The sequence below is a fragment of the Pipistrellus hanaki genome (assembly GCF_964339955.1).
Source record: "Pipistrellus hanaki genome assembly, chromosome: 19".
Taxonomy (NCBI): Eukaryota; Metazoa; Chordata; class Mammalia; order Chiroptera; family Vespertilionidae; genus Pipistrellus; species Pipistrellus hanaki.
In genome coordinates, this window is record NC_140521.1 from 14,264,987 (window position 1) to 14,290,351 (window position 25,365).

The 25,365-nt window shown below is 55.1% G+C and overlaps 1 protein-coding gene across 1 annotated transcript; it reads right to left on the reverse strand.

The window, feature by feature from the left end:
* Positions 1-518: 518 nt before the first annotated feature.
* ADAMTS8 (ADAM metallopeptidase with thrombospondin type 1 motif 8) lies at positions 519-23,744 on the reverse strand. The gene is made up of 9 exons (XM_084868271.1): positions 22,717-23,744; positions 13,570-13,809; positions 12,058-12,193; positions 11,014-11,181; positions 9,548-9,849; positions 6,437-6,620; positions 3,922-4,094; positions 3,618-3,793; positions 519-1,691 (listed from the first exon to the last, which is right to left on the reverse strand). Exons 1-9 carry the CDS (start codon positions 23,467-23,469, stop codon positions 1,121-1,123), a joined length of 2,703 nt encoding a protein of 900 aa, XP_084724397.1. The 5' UTR covers positions 23,470-23,744; the 3' UTR covers positions 519-1,120.
* Positions 23,745-25,365: the final 1,621 nt, after the last annotated feature.

Consider the following 25,365-nt stretch of genomic DNA (forward strand, 5'->3'; position numbering starts at 1 on the left):
CCCAAACCAGCAGCCTCCGCGTCCCCCTGGGGAACTTGCTGGCAATTCAGACTCTCCTTTCGGGAGCATTAGGATAAGGTGACCAGACGTCCCGCTTTTGGTGGGACAGTCCCGATTTTTAACAATTTGTCCCAAGTCCCGTGGCGTTCCAAAACCAGGACTATTTTAAAATGCTGTGGGACGCGGGACAAATTGTTAAAAATTGGGACGTCTGGTCACCTTACATTAGGATCATCCTACTGAGTCAGAAACGACAAGCCCAGCCATCTCTGTTTCAAGAAGCTCTCCAGATAATCATAAAGCCCACGAATGTTTGAGGACCACTTGTCTGGATGATGCAAATGAACAGCTGCTTCAGCAGGTGCCTGAGAGCGCCCCCCGGAGGGAGGAGGAGCCTGAAAGGACTAGGTGAGGGCCTGCTTCCCAGTGTGTTCAAGGTGCTGACTGAGTGTTAGCCTTTGTCCTGGGGCTCCGGGTCCCTGCCCTTTGGAGAGAAACACGGAACCAGACCAGACCACGATGTTGGCACGAGATCACGCTTTAGTTCAGAGACACATTTGCATAAATACTTGAACGGGATCTACCCCTGCAGGTGGAGGCCTGAGAACACATGGCCCTCCACAGCCCTACAGCTTCCCAGGTGATGGGCTTTAATACTGACGAGAGCCATGATCCACGTTGGAAGCCAGCTTAGGAGCTTGCTTCGACATCCGCCAATGACCCTCTGCCCCACACCTCTCTTGGATAATTTTTTCCCCTTTGAGGTAGATTATTTATAGGGGAAACCCAATAGAAAACAATTTTTTTTTTCTTTTCCCATTTGACTTTGCTAGTCCTTTGCAAAAAAGGCTCCACGAGTCTCCTGGTTGGGTCTGGTGCACTTTTCACCTTTAACCTATGCCCTCTACTTGAACCCAAGCAAGGTCCCATCCATGAGAAAGTAGACATTACGATCTGCTGGCCCATTCTCGCTTCCTCTCCCCGTGCCGGCGGGGCTGGTGCGATGGGAGACCTGGGCCGGCTATGCCATCTCTACACGGAGGTTCACCATCGTGGGGACACTGGTTTGCACCCCAGCAGCCCGAGTCCGTGAGCACAAGACTGGCCCTGCCCCACTAGGTCACAGAGGGCATGGCTGGCTCTCGCAGGGCTTGGCATCCTCGGGCTTCAGCGCCTTGTTGCAGGTGGCGGAGGCCTGGCCGCCGGGGTCCCGGCACTCCACAGTCCGCCGCTGCCAGCCAGCCCCGCAGCTGCTCGAGCACTGAGACCAGTCTCCCAGCACCCACTGCGCGTTGAGCAGGGGCTGGATGATGTTGGTGGTCACCCTCTCTTTGCTGCTCGGGATGCTGAAGTTCACATCGTTGGGGACAAAGAAGGTATACTTGACCTTGGGGGGAAAGACCTCACCGGGGACTGTCAGGACCTGCACGGTCAGAGGCTCGGGCAGGGGCCGGAAGCTCTGTATCCGCTCCAGGGTGGCCATGGAGCCGCTGTACTTCAGGATGGTCCCCTTCACCAGGATGTCCTGCTCTATGGCGGAGATGGCCAGGTTGCCGTTGAGCAGGTACTGCCCGTCCGCCATCTTCAAAGCCAGGTAGTTGCCATCGTTCTGGACTCCCGGGTGGCTCCGCTGCTTCACATCGATGTTCGTGGCACCGGCTGGGATGGTGACGATGTCATTGTAGCCATAACTAGGACAGGGACAGAAAGACACTCTTAAGACCGCTGTCTTCCCAGCCCAGAACCTAAGGAAGCGAACTTGCTGGTGACTGGGGCTGGTAGACAAGACCAGTAGCAAATAATGATGATGCAATCGCCTCGAAGCTCCATATCAACTAGCCGTGGGGGCCGACAAGTCCATTTCCAGTGTTGGGGCTGAGCGGGTGGGATGTGTGGGTCTTGACAATTGCATGGGAGGAAGTCCGCTCAGAGGGGTTTGCCAAGCCTGGCAGCTCTTGGCTCACAATGAGACCTCAGTCACATATCGTTTTTGCACTGGGATAAAACTTGGCTTGGCCACTTTCATAGCCAGAGCTCAAACCCGTGTGGAAAGATGTGTCCCACACTCTCACTCCAGCATCCGATGCCTCGCCCCACCTCTGAGAGTCCACAGCTCTTTGTACGGGTTCACGTGGCTCTAGGGCGGGAAGCCGGACAGAAGAGCCGCCATCTGATGCACCCAGACACCTCGAGCCGTGCTTCTGGGTGGATGGGATCTGCCTTGGGAAACTATTTCGACGCTATGGTAGGGCTTTATGGGTCTGGAGGAATGTTAGTTCTTATTATCTTCTGGGGTGGGAGCATTTGGGTGACACAGGGTGGGAAGAGAGTGAAAGGGGCTGAGGAACACGGCAAATTGGCTCTTCACTGTTTTTGCCTTGGGGCCAGCTGCTTAGTCCAGGGCGCATGAGAGTATCCATAAGGCCCGATTGGCATGGCTCAGTTGAGCATTGATCTATGAACCGGGAGGTCATGGTTCGATTCCCAGTCAGGGCATATGACTGGGTGGTGTGCTAGATCCCCAGTGGGGGGCCTGTGGGAGGCAGTCAATTGATGATTCTCTCTCCCTCTCCCTTCCTCTCTGAAATCAATACATACATATATACACATATATATGGAGAGAGATAGATAGAAAGATAGATAGATAGATAGATAGAGAGAGAGAGAGAGAATGTATACAAGGGCCCATTTGTCTAATGCCTAAGAGAGAGCCAGCTGGGGACCCAGTATCTACCATCCCATATTCCAGATTTCTTTTTTCTATATCCTCTGATTTTAAATTTGGAAAGACCTCCAGGTTGTCTGCTGTGGGCTGATCCTGTTCTCTTGAGCCTGATGAGATGTGAGACAGAGAGAAACGGGGCCCAGAGTGGCTGCATAGCACCTGCCCTTGCCTTCCTCTCCGGAAGTGCCTGCAGAGGCAGGAAGAAGATTATCCAGGAGCTAGGAAACCTGGGTTCTTTTCCTGGCTGTTATGAATGATCAGTGTGACCTTAGAAGAGGCTGGTAATCTTATGGAACCTTAGTTTCTTCATCGGTACATGGGGAATAATAGTGTTGGCCTTGCCCACTCAGGGATTTATTTTAGGAATCAAACAAAGTCACAGAGGTGAAAGGACTTAAAAACGAGGAGCATTAAGCTGTGAGAAAGCATCTGGAGTGCTCAGACTTATGTAGACAGAGGCCTCTGAGGCCCCCTCTGTACCCCCTTTTCTAAAGATTCAGCTGCCAAAAGACAGGCTCGCCAGGAGTGGGGTGAGATGCCCTTCCTCGAACAGGCCTGGAAGAGCTGCTCTCTGGCAAAGGTCCTGGTTACTCAGTGTGTAGCTCTAATGTTGATGGACTCAGAGGTGATCCATCTGTGTCCCTGTGGCCTCTGGCTGCCCCATGCACGGTCCTCTCTGTGGGCCAGACCCTGTACCGAGTACTCCCCATGTCCCAACGCTTGGCTCTTTACAACGAGTATGAGATACGGAGGACTGCTGACATTTTACCAAGACACTGAAACGCAGCACTTCATGGGTATTAAGTAGCAGCACAATGGAAACTTACAGGGGGACTCGATTCCAAAGCCTGTTCTGCTCCTGACCTTGGTACTGAACTACAAGGAGGCTCACCTGGTTGGGTTGAGGGAGCCGGAGACCTTCCTGCATGAGTTGTCGTTGCCCCCACACACCCCACATTTGTCCAGCTTCGTAGACGAATTCACCACGTGGTCACAGCCAGCCTTGACACACTGGCCACGGACACAGATAGCCAGAGTCTCTGGCCCACACAGGGTGCCGTCGATCACCTGCAGCAGGAGAAGGGGAAGGAAAGGAGGGTATGTATGGTGAGCACAGAGGCAGGGGGGTCGGGAGAGGTGGTGATGGTGGTGGTAGGTGACCTTCATCCTCTTCTGAGTTCCAGGAGGAGTCTCACCTTGGCCTCAAACACCTTGAACTCACTCCTCCCCCTGGCTCGGCAGAACAACTTGCAGCGGTCCCGGGGGGACACCCCCGAGTACTTGGGGACCCACTGCAGGGGGTTCCCATCCAGGTCGGTGTAATTGAAGGCGTTATACTTCTCGCACTGCTGCTCCCGGAAGCTTTTCTCTGGAAAGAGTAAAAAAAAGCACGGAGTGAACACGCAGTGTGGAAGCAGGGAGGACCCAGCTGGAGAAATGCCTGGATCTGGGGGCCTTGTTTTCCCCGCCTGGTTTTGACCTGACCCCAGGACATAGGCCCAGAATTTCTAGGTCCACCTGAACCAGGTCCACATGTGACCCTTAGGAGCATCTGGCCTCTGCTGGCCTTTCTGGTTTGAATAGTTTTATAGATGCATAAATGTAGGTGGAAACGGGATAATTCAGTGAGTGTGGGAAGCTCAGAATGACGCGAGGAATTATATTTTTGGGGCTCTGCTGCCATGTTCTATCTTGACTCCCTCGGTGACACTGGACACATGGCCAGGGAATTCTGGATCTACCGCTCCAGATCCAGTCTCTTCCTATGCCCCACCTGCTGCGATTCTGGGTGTCTGTGGGGGACTCCATGTGTAGGTGCTGTGATTACCAGCTCCGCACAGTCCAGCTGCACACGGTTCCCTCACTAACTGGATTGATTTTCATTGGGTGACACCTCCGCATTCCAGGCTGAGACGCTACATCCTCCATGTCTGAGCAGTCCCTAAATCCTTCTATCGTCAGGAAAATCTGCTTTTTAATGTCTCTGTCCATTCTCAGCACCTCCCTTTCACAGGCCCAGGCCTCGTGGCTTCCCTGGGGCCCTAGGGCCCAGCCTCCTATGCCAGTTGCCTCCTGTCCCATCCTGCTGTCTGCCGCTTCCAGAACAATCGTTGGAGTATGGCTTTATTTCACCATCCTGGCATTGAACCTGCTCTCGTTACTGACGTCCTCCGGCTCAGCTGGGCATCTGTGTGGCTCAGGGAGATTTTTCACACACAGATGGCTGGGCCCCACTCCTCAGATTCTGATGGGTACTCAGGGGGGCCTGGGCCTCTGGTTGGAAAAATGCTTCCCGGGTGACTAGCCAGGACACTGGCACTGAGAACTTCTAGATGCCATTTTTAGCTTTCATGGACCTTGTCGTCTGCTCTTGAGAGGCTGGCCCATTCCACCTGGTGAGTGAGTCACAGCCCCTCGGAGACCGCCTTCTCTCCTGGCCCACCCTCCCAGGCCTCCTCACCACCTCAGTCCCCAGGCTCTGCTCAGCCCTCACTCCCCTGGGGGCTTCTGACCAGTCCCGGCTCTTCCTTGCTCGGAATTCCTGAGGAGCCAGGAGTCTGTGCTTCACAGACGAAGTTTTACTGGCCTTGTAAAAGGGTCTGGCTCTCCAGCTATACTGCACATTCCTTGCGGTCTGTGCATTTTTTCATGTCATTTATAACATCGACGGCAGTCTAGCCGCACAAGAGGCACTAAAACGCTTGTGGATTTGAGATGGCTCCTCCCAGTGTATCTGAGATCACAACTGCTGTCCATGTCTACCTGGCAATCCCTCACAGTGCCTGGGAAGGCATCATCCATGTGCCAGGAAGGCTCTCCCAACGCCAGGTGGTTTCCAGAGCCCCTGGCACTGCCATTTCTCCCCCCTCGCAAACCTGCTACGGATCCCCTATTGGACACCAAGCCAGTGCCAGTGTGTCTCTGCACTGGGATGGACTTCTCTCTCAAAAGCTCTGCTTGCCTTCTGCTGTCTGCCAATGCTTCCCGGAGCTGCGTAGGGAGGAGCTGGGAGAGATGGCAGGGACAGAATTCCCAAAGACGCCCTCACACCAGTTCGGCTGCGGCCCGTGCCTGCTTCTGAGGCAGTGCTTGTGCTTTCTAATGGGTACGTGGGATAGGAACACTTGGGTGGGCCAAGGGAGGTATATGCCAAGGAGCATTGCTTCCTGGGAAGGTTCCAAGGCAGTTGCCATGGCCCCAGGGGAACATGGGCAACTCTCCCCTGAAGGAACGTGCACTGGAGTCAGTGGCAGAAACCTTCCCTCTGCCCGCCCGGGGCTGGATGTGGACTGGGAAGACGTTGGAGGTTTGGCTCTGACCCTGACTTTGGAAAATGCTTCCAGTCCGCACACAGACGAGGGTTCAGATGCATCCAGGAGGCATGTTACCCCAGATGCTAGCCTCCTCTGCAAGCCTCCTCCCCTCAAATGAGTTTGGTGGGGAGTGACATCCTCTATCTCCATATCTTGGAAGGCCAGGGCTGCTCCTCTCCCGGGCTTTGCCACCCACACTCCCCCTTCTCCCCGCCTCCCCAACCCGTATGAGGAGAGCTGTCCTGGGGCGCTAGGGGTTGCCCTAAAACTGGGTGCCTCGCAGAGCCACTTAGGTCTGGGTCATAGGAAGGTGCCGCCTTGGGATCGGGGGAACACTGCTTGCTCCGTTCTCCTCTGGGGATCTTAGGGAATGTGACCGTCTGTCCGTGATGCTTACCGCTAGGGGGGCATTCCTCCGTGTGGCAGGACTGGTACTTGGTCCTCCGGCCCAGGCAGTATCTCCCTCCGTTCTGAGGCTCAGGGTCCTTGCACTCGCGGTGTGAGAACTGCACCCCGCCTCCGCAGGTCCGGGAGCATTCTCCCCACGGCCCCCAGGCGGCCCAGCCTCCGTCCACCACGGCCTGCAACACGGAGCCCTGGAGTCAGGAGCTGAGGTGGGAATGGGGCGTGGGGTTTGGTGACCCGCCATAACCGCTCATTTCACAGCTGCACGGCCTGCTTGGCCATCACCCGTGCTGGACTCGCACCTGGTGACCACCACAGCGCCTTGCCCGCCCGCAGCAGGGCACTCAGTGCTGGTTGTCGAATGAAACACTTTTATGGGAATAAGGTTGGCTCTGTCATAGCAGTTCTTCACTGGGGACGTTTGAAAGTGTTTAGAGCTGAAACCGGTTTGGCTCAGTGGATAGAGCGTCGGCCTGTGGACTGAAAGGTCCCAGGTTCGATTCCGATCAAGGGCATGTACCTTGGTTGCAGGCACATCCCCAGTGGGGGGTGTGCAAGAGGCAGCTGATCAATGATTCTCTCTCATTGATGTTTCTAACTCTCTATCCCTCTCTCTTCCTCTCTGTAAAAAAAAACAATCACTAAAATATATTTTTTAACAAAAAGTGTTTAGAGACATTTTGGCTGTTATAGCTGGAGAGGGTCTATGCCGCTGGCCTCGAGTGGGGGTAGGATGAGGGGCTGCTAAGCACCTAGCAATGCACAGCTAACCATGGACAAGACACCCCCGACGACCAGCCCCCCTGTCAGTATGCCGAGGTTGAGGAGTCCTGGTCTAAAGCAATAACAGCAGGGAGGTGTGGCTGCAGGTCGGCCAGCCACTTTGGGGGCCAGATAGTCCCCGGGAAATGAACAGAGCTGCTTGAACTTTACAGCTGGCCTGTAAGGACGAAGCTTCTTCATTGGCGCGCTCAACGGTTTTCAAATTGAAAGCAGTCTTTAAAATGAAAAAAACCCCCAACACATTTGCTTATATAAAAAAAGGGAAAATACAGAAAAGTGTAAGAAAGCAAGCAACACATTAAAACAGTGTAACTAGCTGGGCTGGCCTGGCTTGGGGTTGAGCGGCGACCTATGAACCAGGAGGTCACTGTCGGATTCCCAGTCAGGGCACATGCCCACGTGTGGGCTCGATCCCCAGTGTGGGGGATGCAGGAGGCAGCTAATCAATGATTCTCATCATTGATGTTTCTCTCTTTCTCCCTCTCCCTTCCTCTCTGAAATAAATAAAAATGTATTTTTAAAAATGTGTATTTTCACTAATATACATGTTGCATGTACCTTCCATATTTTTGCGTTGAACATATAATCACAAAGATGTGTGTTTTTTTTAATTTTACATTGATATAATATTAGATGAGAAATAGCATGCCATGAGCATCCAGTTAACCGCTCCCGGCACTGAGCATGGCTCTGACGTGAGGAAGGCTACACGGACCCCCTCCCCACCCCTCTCCTCAGTGATGTGTGAAGCTCACCCTAGAGGAGAGGGAGACCCCTGGACCCAACGCTCAGTGTCGGATGGGAGGATGAGAGGCGGCTGAGGGTGAAGCGGTGACTCCCCCCTCCCCCGGCTCAGGCTTAGAAGCAGGCTCTGAGACTCAGTGCCAAGCGAGTACGCTGTCACTGAGAACAGCCCTGGGGAGAGTGACTGCTCGGGCCACCCTGGTAGTTCAGTGCTGGGCCAGGCCTGGGCTGCCCTACTCCACGGATGCCGTTTCCCAGGGACGGCTCAGTGACTCGCGGCAGGAGAAATGTGATCAGCCCGAAGTTTGGAAGCATTCAGAGCAAGGCAGAGAAGCGAATCATTTAAAACTCCCAGCGGCATTGCCTTGGATTCTCCTGCAGATTCGCTGTGTCCTGGGGCCAAGTTTTCTCTGCCTGTGTATGGAATCCCCACAATCACTCCTATTCTCCGGACCTCTCATTATAAATTCAGCTCAGACATGGGTAGGATATGAGCCCTTGCCCTTCATTTGATGGAATGTCTTCTTCCAAGTCACTCTTATCTGTTAATAAAGACTGCAGAGTGGCCAAAACCGGTTTGGCTCAGTGGATAGAGCGTCGGACTGAAAGGTCCCAGGTTCGATTCCAGTCAAGGGCATGTACCTTGGTTTCGGGCACATCCCCAGTAGGGGATGTGCAGGAGGCAGCTGATAGATGATTCTCTCTCATCCATGTTTCTAATTCTCTATCTCTCTCTCTTCCTCTCTGTAAAAAATAAATAAAATATATTAAAAAAAAAAAAAAAAAAAAGGCCCCAGAGTGGCTTCCGTTTACTGAGTGCCCAGGCTCTGCTCTTGGGGCCGGAGTGTCTCCTACGAATCACGAACCTCCAGCGCCTCCAGGTCAGCTCCAGAGCATCCCCCAGGGCGCTCTTCACATGCTCTGGCCCCGGAGGCATCATCCATTCACTACAAGCACAGCTTCGAAGGCTCCTCTTGTGTTTGGATAAACATGCTTTGTTTTGTTTGTAAAAATACGACCGGCCCAGCGGGCGTGGCTCAGTGGTTGAGCGTTGACCTATGAGCCAGGAGGTCATGGTTCAATTCCTGGTCAGGGCACACGCCGGGAGGCAGCTGATCAATGATTCTGTCTCATCATGGATGTTTTTGTCTCTCTCTCCCTCTCGCTTCCTCTCTGAAATCACTAAAAATATTTAAAAAAATATGAGCGATGCCAAAACCAGTTTGGCTCAGTGGATGGTGCATAGGCCTGTGGACTGAAGGGTCCCGGGCTCGATTCTGGTCAAGGGCACGTGCCTTGGTTGTGGGCACACATCCCTAGTGGGAGATGTGCAGGAGGCAGCTGATTGATGTTTCTCTCTCATCGATGTTTCTGGCTCTCTCTCTTTCTCCCTTCCTCTCTGTAAAAAGTCAATAAAATATATATATTTTAAAAAAAGAGTGATTTTACTTAGAAGTCCTGGTTGTAGCCTAGCCCAGAGTCCCTTAGTTCCTCGCTCTCAAGTGCGGCTTCTTGCAAACAGCTTTCCCTCCTCTGTCCCCCCTCCCCCTCTGTGCTCCTCAGAGCCAATCCTCACCTTGGGCCTCTCCACTTCCTCAGCAGGAAGACAGCTGCCATCCCAGCAGAGCCGCCCGGGCCCGCAGGGCGTCCCGTCCGCCCAGGGCAGGCTGCCATTCTTGGTGTGGCACAGGGGCTCGGTGCCCTCCCTGTGGCACCAGAGCTGGGCGCAGATATCCTGTGCGGAGGTGTTGGGGCAGTGGCGAAAGCCCAGCCCGAAGATCTGCCGGCACTGCTGGTCCAGCTCATAGAGCGCCCTTTGCCCCGGGAGGTCCGTCGGGAGGGGCAGGGTTGAGGAGGGGGCATCAAGGAGACAGTCTCCTGAGAAATGGAGGAAGCAGAGGCCAGAGTAAGGGGCCAATTTCCTCTCTCACCCCCGCATGGCTCCCTTAGACTCCAAAGTCCCGACAGACACCTTTAAGGTTTAGACATCAGCCTTCCCTTGACCTCAATCTAAACACTCAACGCTCAACATCCATCCAGACAGAACCCATCCCATTTTCGACTATCAGTCACAACATCTATCTTCAAGATCAGATTTCCTTTGTTTTCCAGAGCATCTTCTATGACTCAGTGTTTACCCAGCAAACTGTCTAACACTAGTTTACCTCTTTATACCTGGGGGTGTAAATGAACTCTTAAACACCATGGCCTGTGAAATAAAGCCCAAGGGCTGATGTTTGGATAAGCCATTGTTTGTGTATTATATGTGGTGCCTGCCTCCTTCAAGGGGGAGAATAAAAAAGAAACTGTGTTGCCGAAACCTGTTTGGCTCAGTGGATAGAGCGCTGGCCTGTGGACTAAAAGGCCCCAAATTCGATTCCAGTCAAGGGCATGTACCTTGGTTGCGGGCACATCCCCAGTGGGAGATGTGCAGGAGGCAGCTGATCGATGATTCTCTCTCATCGATGTTTCCCTCTCATTGATGTTTCTGGCTCTACCTCTCCCTTCCTCTCTGTAAAAAATCAATAATATATATATATATATATATGTGTGTGTGTGTGTGTGTGTGTGTGTGTGTGTGTGTAAAAGAAACTGTGTTTCGCTGTTTTGCTCCCCAAAGCAAGCTGTTTTAGTGCGGCGAAGAATCCCAGCCTGCCTGGGCCCCCACTCCCTGCTCTTTGCATTGCTAAGCTATCCTACAATATCCCCCTACAATACCTGTGCTGCAAACATTCTTCTGTTCTTTCCAGCTCTGTTCAGACCCACCTCCTCCAGACCCACCTCCTCTGACCAACTCCACCTGCTTCGTGACCGAGTCTAGATGAGCCCGAACTCAGGCCGCTGGACACAGAGCATGCTCTGTGGGGATGGGAGGCCCTGGCACAGGCCGAGGGGCAAGGGCCAGATCTGAAGCTTCTTCTAACCCTAAATGGCTATGGTGCTTCCTGATGCAGCTCAGCTGGAAACAGCACAGGTGCCACAGGGACCTAAGGAGCCTGCCCGGCAGAGTGCCACTGCCAGCGGCCGGCCAGGGAGGCCTACCGTGCCCACCGTCCAGGAGCTCCGTGAGGTACATGGCGCTGCAGGGAGACCAGGGCAGCGTCTTGTTGAGGTGGACGAAGAGGGGTGCCATCATGTGGTGCTTGCCCATGGGCCCAAAGAGCCGAACACAGGGCTTGGAGTCGTCGTGGGGCATGCCGAGGACGTGCCCTGGGGACAGAGAGAGACCCTCGGTCTACATTCACGCCTCCACTGTTTGGCAGCCCTCTCCACCCTGCTCCAGGGCTCCCATACTTTGAGAGAGAGAGAGAGAGAAGGGGAGAGAGGAAAAAGAGAAGAAAGAAGTGGAGGAGTTAGAGGAGGAGAAGAAGGGAGAGAAGGGAGGGAGGGACTGAGGGAGCAGCATGCCCTCTATTCCTTTAAAAAAAAATAATATATATTTTAATTGATTTCAGAGAGGAAGGAGAGGGAGAGAGAGAGAGAAACATCAATGATGAGAGCAAATCATTGATCAGCTGCCTTCTGCAGGCTTCACACTGGAGATCCACCCTGCAGCCCCAGTATAGGCCCTGACCAGGAATGGAACCGGTGACCTACTGGTTCATAGGTCCACGCTCAACCACTGAGCCACGCTGTGCCCTCTTCTTATTCCGTAAAGACCTTTCCACTCCGGGCTTTTCCCTTCTCGGAAGCTTTCTCAGAGCATGAGGAGCACGGGCAGCCCTTTATTTTCTGCCTCAGCCTGACTGAAACCCCAGTATTTGCTCACCCTCTCTTCACTATCAATCTTCCGGATTCTTACCGGATGCTTCGCTTGAACACACGTGGCAACTGGACCAGGGCCTGTTTCATGCCTTGGCACTTTCCTGGCGATCCCCGAGGATGACCCAGGGCTCTGGTTTAACATTTAGGCCTGGTGCTCAGGGTGGGAATTGGGAAGGCACAGTGCGTATTGGTGTGGGACCATTCTCTCAGAATCAGGAGGGGGCCTGGCTGACCGGGAGGGAGGGCCTGGGATTGCTCAGAGCTGGGCGAACCTGGGACCGGAAGGGGTAGCATGGAGTAGGTGGGCAGGGCAGCTCTTACCCAGCTCGTGAGCCAGCGTGTAGGCCGCCTGGAGCCCCTCGTCCTCGATCACAGAGCAGCTCTTGCTGGGGTCACAGATGGTGCCAATGTCCGCCACGCCCAGGGTGTCACACATCCCCTCCTTCCCACAGAAGTTCTGCGAGGCGGAGAGAGTGAGAGCGTGAGAACAGACAGAAACATCTCCCTATTCCTTCTCCTCCTGAGTCAAAGGACATTTAAAAAAATATATTTTATTGATTTAAACATACATATTTTATTGAGTTTTTTATTTAATTTCTTTATTGATTAAGGTATCAATATTTGTCCTCAACCCCCCATTCTAATCCTCAACAACCCCCCCCCCACACACACACACTTATGCCCACCCTCCTATTGTCCTTGACCACTGGTTAGGCTCATATGTGTGCACATAAATCTTTTGGTTGATCTCTCTCTTTTATCCCCACCCTCCCTTTGAGGTCCAACAGTCTGACCCATGGCTCCTTATCTCTGGGTCTGTTCTTGTTCATCCGTCTATGTTGTTCACCATTTCCCCTTATTTTATTGATTTTTTTTTACAGAGAGGAAGGGAGAGCCAGAAACATCGATGAGAGAGAGAAACACTGATCAGCTGCCTCCTGCACACTCCCCACTGGGGATGTGCCCGCAACAAAGGTACATGCCCTTGACTGGAATCGAACCTGGGACCTTTGAGTCCGCAGGCCAATGCTCTATCCACTGAGCCAAACTGGATAGGGCTTGAAGGACATTTTTAAAGCCTAAATTTCTCTTTCTTCACAAAGGGCTACTGGTTTAGGGGAGACCGTTTCTCCTTGTACATTGGCCTGGGCTGGGCTAGCTGGGGCTTGGCTGACTGGTGGGGGGAGGCAGGCCAGCACAGCGATCCAGAACACGGAGCCTGGGCTGGACTGTGGGCGCTGCTGCCTTGTGCAGTTTCCCTGTGCCTCAGTTTCCTCGGTTGTAAGTCGGGGAGCTGTACAACGGAACTTGCCTCTTGGGGTTGTTGGGAGGACTGAGTAGTAGACGGGGCCTTGAACACATGACTACAAGCTCTAGCTTTGAGGATGCCGCCCGCCAGGAGTTTCAGTCTCACCGGGGAGATGGGCAGCCTCCTGGTTTGGGGAGATCTTGAGGGTAACTCCTGGGCTACCTGGCCGTATGTGCAATCATCATCACACACGGACCTCTTCTCTCTTTCCCGCTCCAGACCTCTCACTGGACGGCGTGTCCTCTAGTTATGACCTCAGCAGACAGCTGGTCACAGACATTTGGAGCGGAGCCCGTAGGACATTCCTCTCCTTCCTTTGCAAATACCTCACACTTGTCCCCATGACCTCCTCCGCCTCCTCATTCCACACACGAGGCTCCCAGCTGGGGCCAGCAGGGAGGCATTCCCTATGTCCGGGCAGGCCCAGGAGCCCTGGCCCTGGCCCTCTCTTTGACCCAGTCACCCCACCCCAACCCCGCCTTACCCCCCACTTCCCCGGGGGCCTCTGGAGCCCGTCCACGGACCTGTCTGGTGAGCAGGATGGCCGTGTCGAAATGCTCTGGGTTCCGGTCGCTGCGGTAGTTGAACTGCTGCTGCCAGTTGCAGAAGCTGCGCAGGGTAAGCCCCCCGTTGTCAGACACCCTGGGGCCCCACGCCTCGTCTTCCACGATCAGCACCTTCACCACCACCAGGTGGACGGCGTTGCGAATGCTGGGGTGCTTGTAGATGCGGGCCGCCACCGACATGAGCGTCAGGATGTGGTTCTGCCGGGAAGGAGGGAACAGGAAGAGTGAAGGGTTCCATCTCCCAAACTCATCAGTCAACAGAGCCAAATGTCAGCAGTACGACGATTGAAATTTCTTCTGAGAGCTGAATATTTTAAACTTAAAACTTCTTCTAATGCCACTTCTTCAAAATAGACTCGCCCAGGTCGTGGTATTTTGTGGAGGAGCCACACTCAAGGGGCCACAGAGCCGCATGTGGCTCGTGAGCCACAGTTTGCCAACCACTGACCCAACCCGTCGCCTGCCCACAGCCATCACCTCTAGTTACCCACCCCGTGCGCCCCGCTCTGGGCTGAGTGCCAGAAAAACAGCATCTTGTTAAGAAAACTCACACCCTTGAGACCCTTTATTTCACGTAAGAGCAAGTTGTGTCCCAAGAGCACAAATCCACGGAGAGCACAGCCAACCTATGAGCTCAGACTGCCTGGCTCTGAAGCACGTGCATTTGACATCTTGATCGAACCCATGTGGTCATGTAAATCAAAGCCCGTTAAAAGCCTGAAATCAGAAACTGAAATCACAGCTCCCCCATCTCACTGGCCCCGTTTCAAGTGTGTCGATAGCCATCTATGGCTGGTGGCCACCGTGTTGGACTGAGCAGACAGAACGTTTCACCCTCACAGGAAGTTCTATTAGACCAAGCTGGTTATTGGGCCTTGACCTTGACCTTGACCCCAGCTGTCTTCCTGCCATGCTTCTCTCCCCCACCCTCTTCTCCATTCTCAGCCCAGAAGCAATGATCTGGGTAGATTTTCCCTCTGAGAGTCCAGTATTCTTCTGATGTCCATAAGGGGAAGTCTACTCTGCAGGATGAAATGTTAACCCTGAGAACTTGACTTTGGTTGTCACTACAAACAATGGCCTCTCTGCTCCTGGCGCAGGACCCACACGTCACAAATGTCACCTCTTTACATGCTCACGATAACCCTGGGAAGGCCGTATCACAGTCCCTACTTCTAAGGCCACATGGCTCTTCAAGCCGGGATGTGGCCCAGGCTTGTCTCCGGGGCCCACACTCTTCTCATTAAGTGTCCCAGTGCTCGGCCTCCTGGCATTCGCCTGGACAGCCCTGAAGGGCTGATTCCTTTCTGCCTGGGGCTGGAGCAAGCCCTGTGGGCCTAATGAGGCCCAGATGCTGAGGCTCACACCTGCTTCCAGTCCCACCCAGGCCAGCTGAGACAGCCCACGTCATCGCTGGGCCTCTGTCCTGTCCCAGGGCTGCCAGCTGCTCCCACGCCTTTGGAGGAGGCCAGCCTGGAGCTCACGCTCCTGCCTCTGAGAGTGCGTTCTCTTGGGTTCTTTTGCAAAAGAGGAGACAAAAGGGACAGAGTGCCTTCCGCTGTGAGTGTGGCCAGCTGAGCAGCCAATTCACTGGCCCCGGCTCTCTGGGGCACTGTCTCTAGAAGCCTCTCTTTTTCTCTCCGGTGATCTGGAAGGTGGGAGTGGAAGGTGGGGGGAAGGGAAAGTGAAAGGCTAGAGAGGGACATTCCGCCCGCCGTCTGGGGCCATGTGTGGGAGATCCAGATGCATCGCATCATTTGTGAATGGGATCGGTCTGTTCACCTCGCAGGCAATCAGCCAGGCCATTTTGTAAGCCCGACCAACAGGGGTTGGCAGGTTGCAGAGGGTGTCAAGTACTCCAGCTATGCTTAGGCTGATGTAAACATCTTATCAGCAAAGCTGAAACTTGGCGCTCGCTCTTGGAGCTGGATTCCGAAGGGGAAAAAGCAATTGCATCATTATGCAACCAGGGGTGAAGGCTGAGGAATGGTAGCTTGCTGAGGCCACTTCCTGTGCAGCCCCTCATGGCTCCCAAGGCGGAGAGAGAGTGTCCTGGCCTCTTGCCCTGGGTACGAAAAGCCAGAGTCTGATGGGCCGGCAACCAACTCCTGGGACTTCTTCCCAGGCAACCTGCCACTCTCCTCTTAAGAGTTCTTCCCTTTGAGTCCCCCATTTCATAATATCGCAGTTGGGGAGATGATATCTTACAGAGAAGGTGTGGAGGTAAGAGGTGCCAGCTGCTCAGCACTGAGCCCAGAAAACTATACACAGACCCGAAGCCGTGAGGTTGGAGAGGGGTCTGCAGTCCCAAGCGGGGCAGGTCAGACTGAGGCTCTCAGGCCAGCGGCTGAGTGGACACCATGCAACGGCCAAGTCCCCAGGGTAAACCAAGGTGTGAACAGCAGCACAAAGGATGGGGTGAAGCATCAGATGCTCCCCAACACTGAAGTTTTCAGGGGGGGAGGAGGGAGTCCTCTCTTTGCAGCTGAGGTAGCTCTTAGCATCTTCTCCAGATGAATGACTGCTGGGCTGAGCTGCCTAAAGAGCTACTTCCTTTGCCTCCTGGTATTTGTCTGGACAGTCTCATACCCTTCTACCTGTGGCTTAGGCCAGTGGTCGGCAAACTCATCAGTCAACAGAGCCAAAGATCAACAGCACAACGATTGACATTTCTTTGGAGAGCCAAATTTTTTAAACTTAAACTTCTTCTAACGCCACTTCTTCAAAATAGACTTGCCCAGGCCATGGTATTTTGTGGAAGAGCCACACTCAAGGGGCCAAAGAGCCGCAGGTAGCTCGAGAGCTGCAGTTTGCCGACCATGGGGTTAGAGGAGAGGTTAGATGTGAGGACGGTTGAAGGTCCTCTGCTGCCATCTCAGAAGATAACTTCCATTGCATTGTGGTCCCGTGTTTCTGTGAAAGATCCCTGAGCCTCGTCCCACTTACCTACCTTTTCTGTCCCACTGAGCTTTTGAAGATGGGAGGGTCACCACTCCCAGCTCCTTTGAGAAACAGTGGCAGGAATGCCCGATACATGCAGTGCCTTAGACGGTTTCTCAGGGGGAAGGATCCCTGAGCCTTGGTGGGGTGGTGGCCCTGAGTTGGTGAGCCTCCGATTCTCAGCCAACCCTCTAGACCGGAGTTATGGTCCCTCGGGGAGTGGCTCAAGAGCCAGGAAGGAGAAAGGCAGATGGCTTGCTCCCCCATCTGGCGTCTAGTTATACCTCCCTGCACCCCAGTGCAGGCTGCCGGCTGAGTTGTGTGAGTAAGATTGTGCCCCTGTGGATGGGGTCCCCATACAGCAGCCAACTTCCCATAAGCACGGCCAGTAGGCTGGACAGAGCCCATGGCCAGCAGGCCCCGGGTGTTAAACACACACACCTCCTGCTCTTGAATGACGGGATCTGACGCCCTTCACTCTGTTGGGAAGGCGGGGCATCTTTCTAGGAGTCCCCTTCTCCACGGGCTCCCACAGGACCCGGAAAAGAGAGAACTTCCCCATCCAGTTTAGGGAAGTTTTTCTTTTCTTTTTTTGATTCTCTGAGCTACAGACAAGGAGATCCCACCCCAGAGCTCTGGTGCAGCCAAAGCCAGGAGGGTGGGGCTGAGGGGAGGCAGGGCCTGGGCCCAGTGTCTTTCCAGCAGCCTCTTCTGCCCCCAGAGCTCTGCTCCACACACTGGCTCTGTGCACCGTGGGTCCTCCTGCTTTTCCTGGCAGCAGGTCTGGGAGACGTGAGGAGAGGGAGGTAAACAAGAGAAACCCTCTGACCTCAACTGCTCTTCTCCCTTTTTCCTTCTGGGCATCTCTCGAGGGCCCGGGACTGTGCTGAGGAGGAAGTAGTGGGAAGAAAAAAAGGAAAGAAGCAATAGGAGAAGAGAGGGTCCTACACGGATATCTCTCATATCTCCTCATTCTCAAGATGTGTAGGCAGATAGACATGAGCAGATCAAGGAAGATGGGCCAGGTACAGAGGTCACCAGGGCCCTGGGTGCCAGCAAAGGACAATGGTAGGGTGGGAACTTGTCCCCAGGGTGACCTATCTTCCCAAGCACATCACTTGTCATGAGCACTGGACCCCGTGACCTTCCCTCCCTGGAGATAACATCTGAGCTCAGTTGTATTTCAGCTCCGGGCCCAGAAAAGCAGCAAAACCTGACAAGCAAAAACCACGGTCAACGCAGGACCAGCTACATGGAATAAGGGCCCCTTGCCCTGGTGCCCACTAATCCATCCGTGGCAACCCCAACCTTGAAAGGACACACCTGGAAAGCTGCTGACTATTCTACTGAGATCTTCCCCCGGGACCGCCCCTAAAATCGTCATCCTTAAAACCTTTAGGACAGAGGACTCAGCAGGCTCTCCTTCCTGGGAGCATGCCTGAGCCTTTCCCTTCCCCCTCTCCCTCCCCACACCCCCAGGGGCATTACCTTGACCTTCCTCACTTCTAAGCTCCAAGAGTCCTTCCTTTACCTCTATGACTTGTTACCTAAGCCAGTTGTTTTTTCTTCTACAAATTACTTCTTCTATCTCTGATTTCCCAAATAAACATTCTCTTCTAGTTTGAGTCTCACCTCTGAATTCTTTCTTAGCCAGACCTCAGGTACCGAGGTGGCTAAAACCCAGGTATGGTCTGACCCCACTGATCTAATACCTGGTGCCATTCTTGCCACCCTAACCAAACAGCAAGGGTGAGGCCACCTCTCCAAGGCACACATGTATCAGAACCATGAGGAGTCAAGCATGAAACTCTGAGCCAAGCCAAGCTGAAAGGAGACCTTCTCTGCCATGGGGCAGCGGAGGTGACAAAGCAGTGGTGGGCGATGATGGCAGGCCACCATACTGCCCTCCTACTCTGACAAATGCCATCACTGAAGGCCGACTCTAGTATCAGTTAGGCTTTGTTGAACATCAACTATGTGCCAGGCACCATCACCAAAGGCAACTCTAGTATCAGTTATGCTTTCTTGAGCACCTACTATGTGCTGGGCACTAGTTTGGGTGATTTCCATATTTATTGTTTCCTCAACACACTACCAGGACATTGCATATTTGTTCTGGCAAAAAAAAAAATTTAAGGTGCAGAGAAACTAAGGTAACTTGCTCAAGGACACTCAAGTTATTTCCGTTACCCTTCAAAGCATGCCCTCTTCAACATGACACAGACTGCATCCCCATTTACTGCCTGGAGGAAAACCACGGCACCGAGTAAACAAACGTAGAGCACAAAAGCAAAACAGCCTAGCCTTAACGTCATCTAGGCACACACCCCACAGCTCACCCCCACCCCCCAGGCATGCTGAGATGGCAAATCAGAAACCTTTGCATAATAAGGTATTTTCTTTGGGAAAGACTTCATATTGTTGATCATTCTGACTGCCACAGACAAAAGAGATTAAAAAAAAAAAAAAAAGACTCATGCCAGTGGGAGAACATACTAGTAATTTGCATGGACATGACACTTGTCTTTCAGCCGCAAAGACTTGGGTGGCTAGAGAGAGGGTGGGGCATGCATCCCTGTTATTTTCCAAAGCAGGCCACTTCCGACAACCTGAGACTATGCTGGGCAACGCGGGATACACAGTCACTTTCGTGTTAGGGTTTGTGGGCGATCCTTTCCCCAGAGCATATGGTTAAGGGGAGACAAGATGGCCATGACTTAGCCCTTCCCTGAAACCACGTGCAGGTAGCTTGACATCTTGGAAAGCCTCTGGTCTGCTCTGGGCACAATGGGTGCCACTCCTAGGACCCCCCTCTGTGGAGAAGGGAATTTGGAAGCTCAGCTCAGCCTTGACCCCTGACAGGTGGATTTCCCAGACTGAGCTGGGGGGAGCTGCTGGGCCCACCCTCGCTCCCACTCCGGTTTCATCCAGAGCGACTAGCAGCAGCCGGATGCAGCCGGAGTTAATGCTCTCTTCCGAGGTGGTCCCTCTTTTCAGAAAGCCCCCTTTGTCTGGAATCCTTCCCTCTGAAACCAGATAAGAAGGTGGAAGCAGGGGCCCCTCTGAGGAGGGATTAAGGGAACTGGAGAGCATGGAGCTCTGGGAAATGATCGCTCCGCTGTGAGACCAGCCTGGAGCCCGGCTGCTTCTTCCTCTCGGCCTTGACGGCGGTCTCTTCTCGGTATCGAGCTTGGGGGGGCATCTTTGGACAGCTGGATTCAAGGACCCATTCCCACAGTATGGACAAGGGACAGGGGTAAGGTGACCAGACGTCCCGATTTTTAACAATTTGTCCTGCGACCTGCGGCCTTTTTAAAAAGTCCCGATTTTTTGGAAAGAATGGGATGCGGGACAAATTGTTAAAAATCGGGACTGTCCCATCAAAAGTGGGACGTCTGGTCACCTTAGACAGGAGTCCACAGAACCACAGTCACAGGCCATCCCGGAGCTACAGGCAGCCGGGCACAGAACACAGCCAGAGTCACGTGCTGCTCGGGCTGCACCTTCTGCCTCTGACCCCGCACAGGTGTTCCCGCTGAGCTGATGTGTGGAAACCACTCCACACACTGAATGCACACAGGCTGGCTTCCCCACACACAGTGCTGACTTTTCTCGAAGACTCGTCATAAGCAGCTGCCCAGGTTACCCCGTCCACGTATCTCTCTTCAGAGAGGAAGAAGCCCAACCAAGCTCTTGAGGGGGTGAAGTCTCTCTGCATCCTCATCAGGTGCCCGGTCGCTAAGACACCCCAAAGCGCCTCTGTCTGTGTGATGAAGGTGCCGGGAGTCTCCTGGGAGAGTTACTTATAAAGAACTGGATTCTATTTTGGGGAGAAGGGTCTGGGCAGGCAAGGTCTTGGGGACCCAGACTTGACATTCGTTCTCTCGGGTGAGCTCATGGGGATGGAGCTGAGAAGTGCAAGTTTATCCAGGGGCATCTCCATTGCTGGTGAGGAGACCTGTGGGCAGTCATAAAACCAGATCCCTCAGCCCTGCCCCAGCCCAGCAGGCGTGCAGGTGGGCAGTGACACGAGACCGAGGGAGAGGACTTCGCTTTGAGGCGTAAGGCCCGGCAGTAGACACCCGAGGGAGAGGAAGGCAGCCTTCCCAGGTACCCGATGCCCATTCTGATGTGCTCTCCTGACCTGGGCTAGCTGGGCACAGAGGTACGCCTCTGTGCCTGTATGCAGAGGGGCAGGGATGGGGTAAGCCTACGCTAGGCCATCCAGCCAGGCATCCTAGGAGGCGACATCCCCAGTGACTCAGCGAGGAGAAAGCCAACTTGTCTGGTGCAGCAAGCCTCCTGCTCAGTGGCCTGGGCATCCTGGAGCCTGCTTCTCGGTGGCACTGGTGTCTGCAGAGGTCAAGTGCGTCCTGGATGCAAATGCTCAGTATCGTCAGTGTCTAGGTGAGCCCAGAGAGTGAGGCGGGAGGAAGGCGTTAGGAAGGACATGCTTTGGCTCCAGAGGCTGACAAGCAATTGCTTTTCCTGCGGCTTCTCCGAGGTCTTGTTATTCAGACCTCCTGGTTCGCAGGCAGATGTCGGACACTGGTCCACGTGTGGGGAGGGGCCCAGCAGCTCAGCTCTGGGTTTGCAATGAACAGACTTCAGCCTCTTTCTGCGGGTCCTCGCCCAAGACGGGAGGAGCCCTTCCTGCCACCCTGTCTGGGACTTGCAGGGCAGGCGGGGAAACAGGTAGGAGGTCCGTGTAGACCCAGAGCCTGAGGGGCAGACCGCCCGGAGGGCTAGCAGCTGTCTTGCCGTGCTCTGGGGGAAGGGAGCCCAGTGACCGATAGACAGACGTGACCGATAGACAGACGCGACCGATAGCATGCAGAGGGGCCCAGACAGGGTTTAACCCGCCCCTGCAGTGGCCAGAGGAGCAGCCACGTGGACCTCTCACCCCCTAGTCTTCCCATCCTTCCATCTAGAATGCATTTCCCAGCGACCGTGGGGTGGGACAGATGGGGTGCGAAACAGAAGGGCCGGCTCCGCTTTGTCTGGCCTCTTCCGCACAGGTGATGCCAAAATGCTCAGATCGGATCCCCAGCCGAGATTTCCATCACCGCAAATGTTCCCTGAGCTGCCCCGCGGGGCCACAGACCCCGGTTCAGGGCATTGTGACCTCCAGGCAGGTCCGTTCTCTACTTGGCATGTTACCGGTTCTGTGTTCCCCCCCGGGGAAGAGAGAGAGCACCACCCCCACACGTCCCCTGGTCTGTGGGCAACACAGTCCCCTCCTGCAGGGTCTGCACCACCTTCGAATCTGGTTAGAAACCACGTGGCCACAGGGGCTGTGCGCTGCATGTAGCTTTCCTGCCCCCCGCTCGGAGGAGAGCTGGGTCTGGGCTTAGATCAGCTGGAGTGGAACCAGCACAGTTCTGGTTCCACTGAGAACAGGCACCTAAGAGTCCCTACTCCCACTCCTTCTCCCCTCCCTTTTCCACTGAAGCTTCGGTTTCTTGGACGGAGCCCCCAGGCAGAAACTCTGGTCCCCTCCCTTCGGTTGCGGATGCTGGCACTGCCAAGTTCTGCAGGGCTGAGCGCCAGGTTGGCAAGGTAGTCCACACCCCCTCCCCAGCCCCCCTGATCAGAACCAGCTGGGAACCCCGACGTGGGGCAGCCCCTTTCCAGGTTCGGTTCCCTCCAAACCATAGCTTTGATTTGTGGGAACCTCGGTTCTGTCCGCAAGGGAATGAAATAGCCACATCTTTCCATGGCAGCCTTTCCCGGCTGGAGACAGCAGAGGGCTGAGAAACGGGGCGGAGGGTGGGCGTTTTCCCCCCAAAACGCTCAGTTTTCATCTGAGTTAGGAGAGGGGATGCTTAAAACCCATTTCAGTGAGATTTAGGAAGGGAGAGATGGGGGGAGGGGGGAGAGCAGCTGAGAGGGGCAGACGCTGGGACCTGCACCCTAATTTGGAAGGGACCTGGGGGTGAGGGTGGGGGTGGGGGGACGGGCGGTAGGTAGCTCAGGTGTCAGAGGTTAAGCCAAGAGTTCCCGCGCTTTCTCGGAACGCAAAGAACCCTGTTTGGGGGGAGAGGGGGGTGTCCAGCCTTGGGAAGAGTGGAGAACGCGAAGGACTTTCCGAGGGACAGAGAAGGGGAGCATTTGGAAGCTCTGGGAGGGGGCATGGGACCTCCCGGGGCAGAGCGCGAGTCCTACCTGCAGGTCGGGCCCATAGAAGGCCGCCATGGACGCATCGGCCACCAGCAGCGTCTCCACGAAACGAGCCTCGGACACGAACCGCTTGGTCCTCCCGCTCGCGGCCCCCCGAGAGGCGGGCAGCTCTCGGGCGCCTTCGGACCCGTCTTCTTCCCTCTTTTCTTCCTCCGGTGCCTCGTCCTTCTTCTCTCCCTTCTCGTCCTGCCGCGCCCCGGGCTCGGGTCCTCGGGGGAGGGGGCGGGCCGGGGTACTGCGCGCCCCCCCGGGTCCCCAGCGCCGGAGGAGGTGCGGCCGCTGCAGGGCGTCCCCCCCGGCGGCCCGCGGCTCGATGGTGAACTCCTCGCCGTCCAGCAGGAAGGAGCCGCTCAGCCCGCCGCACAGGCTCACGGCGGCCAGGGAGCCCGGCGCCCCGTTCACGGAGCCAGAGAAGAAGCAGGCGCGCAGCTCCCGCGGCTCCCGCGGCTGGCCCCCGGAGCCCCCGAGGCTCTCGATCTTGAACCCGGGCGCCAGGAAGCTGGCGTCGGGCGCCAGGCGCAGGACGAAGCTGCGGCCGAAGGCGGACAGGTGGAGCGCCAGCTCGCCCGCGCCGCCCGCGCTGCCCGCCAGCCGCGTGGGCACCACCAGCTCCGAGGCCGGGCCCCCGGCTCCGGGCTGGGCCGGGGCGCCGCGGGCTGACGGCGGCGGCGGCAGCAGCAGCAGCAGCAGCAGGGACAGCGGCAGGAGCGGCGGCCACCGGGCAGCGGCGCGGGGCATGGGGGCTCCGGCGGCGGCGGCGCGCGAGCTGGGAGAAGCCGGCCCGGCGCGCGGGCAGGTGCTGGCGGCGGCGGGAGCGCGGCGGGGCCGCTCCCTCTAGGAAAAAGGAAATCGATCGGGTCGCGGAGTCTCGGCCCGCGGGGCCCTGCGGCCGCCCGGTCCCCTGGCGGCCCCTCCGGCCGCGCAGCCCGCTGCTCCGCGCCTGCTCGCCGGGCCGCCGCGCACGAGTGATCGAGTGATCGGAGCGCCGAGCCGCGCGCCCGCCCTCCGCCCCGGCCTCGTCCCCACCCCGGGAAGCACCGAGTGGGCTGCCGCCGAGCGCTTCGTATTTATACTTCCTGCCGGGCTTTGACATAAGAGGTTTATTTTTGATCTCTCACTATTCCCGTTTCCCCTCCCCTGGGATGGGAGAGGAGAGAGAGAGAGAGAGAGAGAGAGAGAGAGAGAGAGAGAGAGAGAGAGAGAGAGAGAGAGAGAGAGAGAGAGGAATTGGATGCAATGTAAAACCAATCAGGAGTCAGCGAGACTCGCTCCCCTCTCTCCACTCTCTCCACTCCCCACCCTCCCAAGTGTCAACTCCAACTTTTTTCCCCTTCCCTTTACGCGCGCGCGGTCCCACATTAACCCCTACGGCGCTGGCTGGGCCTGCCCTTCAGGCAGAGTCCTCCCTGGGGGAGGCCCCAGGCGCTGCCCCCCTTTAAGGCCATGGGTCCAGGAGGCTTCTGCGTGGGCCCCAGCGACAGGCAGCATTCAGATCCCTATAGAGCCACCCTGGGCATCCGATTGTGTAGGAGAGAGGTCTCCTCCGGAGAAGGTTGCAGAGCTTTTAATGGTGAAGCAAAGGAGAGAGATGGGGAAGGTCATATTAGACCTAACCGGTTTGGCTCAGTGGATAGAGTGTCAGCCTGTGGACTGAAGGGTCCTGGGTTGGGTTCCGGTTAAGGGCCTGTACCTTGATTATAGGCACATCCCTAGCAGGGGGTGTGCAGGAGGCAGCTGATCAATGTTTCTCCCTCATTGATGTTTCTGGCTCTCTATCCCTCTCCCTTCCTCTCTGTAAAAAGTCAATTAAAAAAAAATTTTTTTTTTTTTTTAAAGAAAAGGTCATGTTAAAATCATTATTCCCTGCCTGGCCAGCATGGTTCAGTGGTTGAGTGTCCACTTATAAACCAGAAGGTCACCATTCCATTCCCCGTCAGGGCACATGTGGGCTGGATCCCCAATAGGGGGCGTGCAAAAGACAGCCGATCAAGAATTCTCTCTCATCATTGACGTTTCTCTTTCTCCCTTTCTCTTCCTCTCCTAAATAAAAAATAAAAAATAAATAAATAAAAAAAATTAAAAAAATCATGCTCCCCACTAAAAACCACATTTTCATCCCAAGCTGGGGATTGGGAAAAATACCACCTGGTGAATGGAACCAAAGACGCTGTGACTGCCCCTTCCAGGGTTGGCAGACAGAGCCCAGCCCAGTGGTGAATGATCAGAAGTGAGGTTGGCAGCCAAGAGGGGTCGCCCAGGAAGAAGGCAGCCTTTCCAGAGGAGGGTAACAGGGCACCTGGAACTGCATGTCTGGTCCTTAAAACTCCTAGGGTGTGGGTGTGTGGGCTGTGTGTAAGGGGGTGCGGGGTGGGGGACTTCATGAAAGATGGCTGTGGGTACGGGTGAGTATGGGAGTGTATTCATTCTGCCCCACAATGCCACCTCCCTCCCCTGGGATGTGGGGTCTGAGACACAAGGAAAGGAAGGGGAAATGGTATGGTCTCCAGTCCTCTCTCAAACCTACAAAACAGCACTTCATGGCACCCCAGTCTTGTTCAATTTATTTTTAATTTTTATTGATTTCAGAGAGGAAAGGAGAGGGAGTGAGAGACAGAAAGATCAACGATGAGAGAG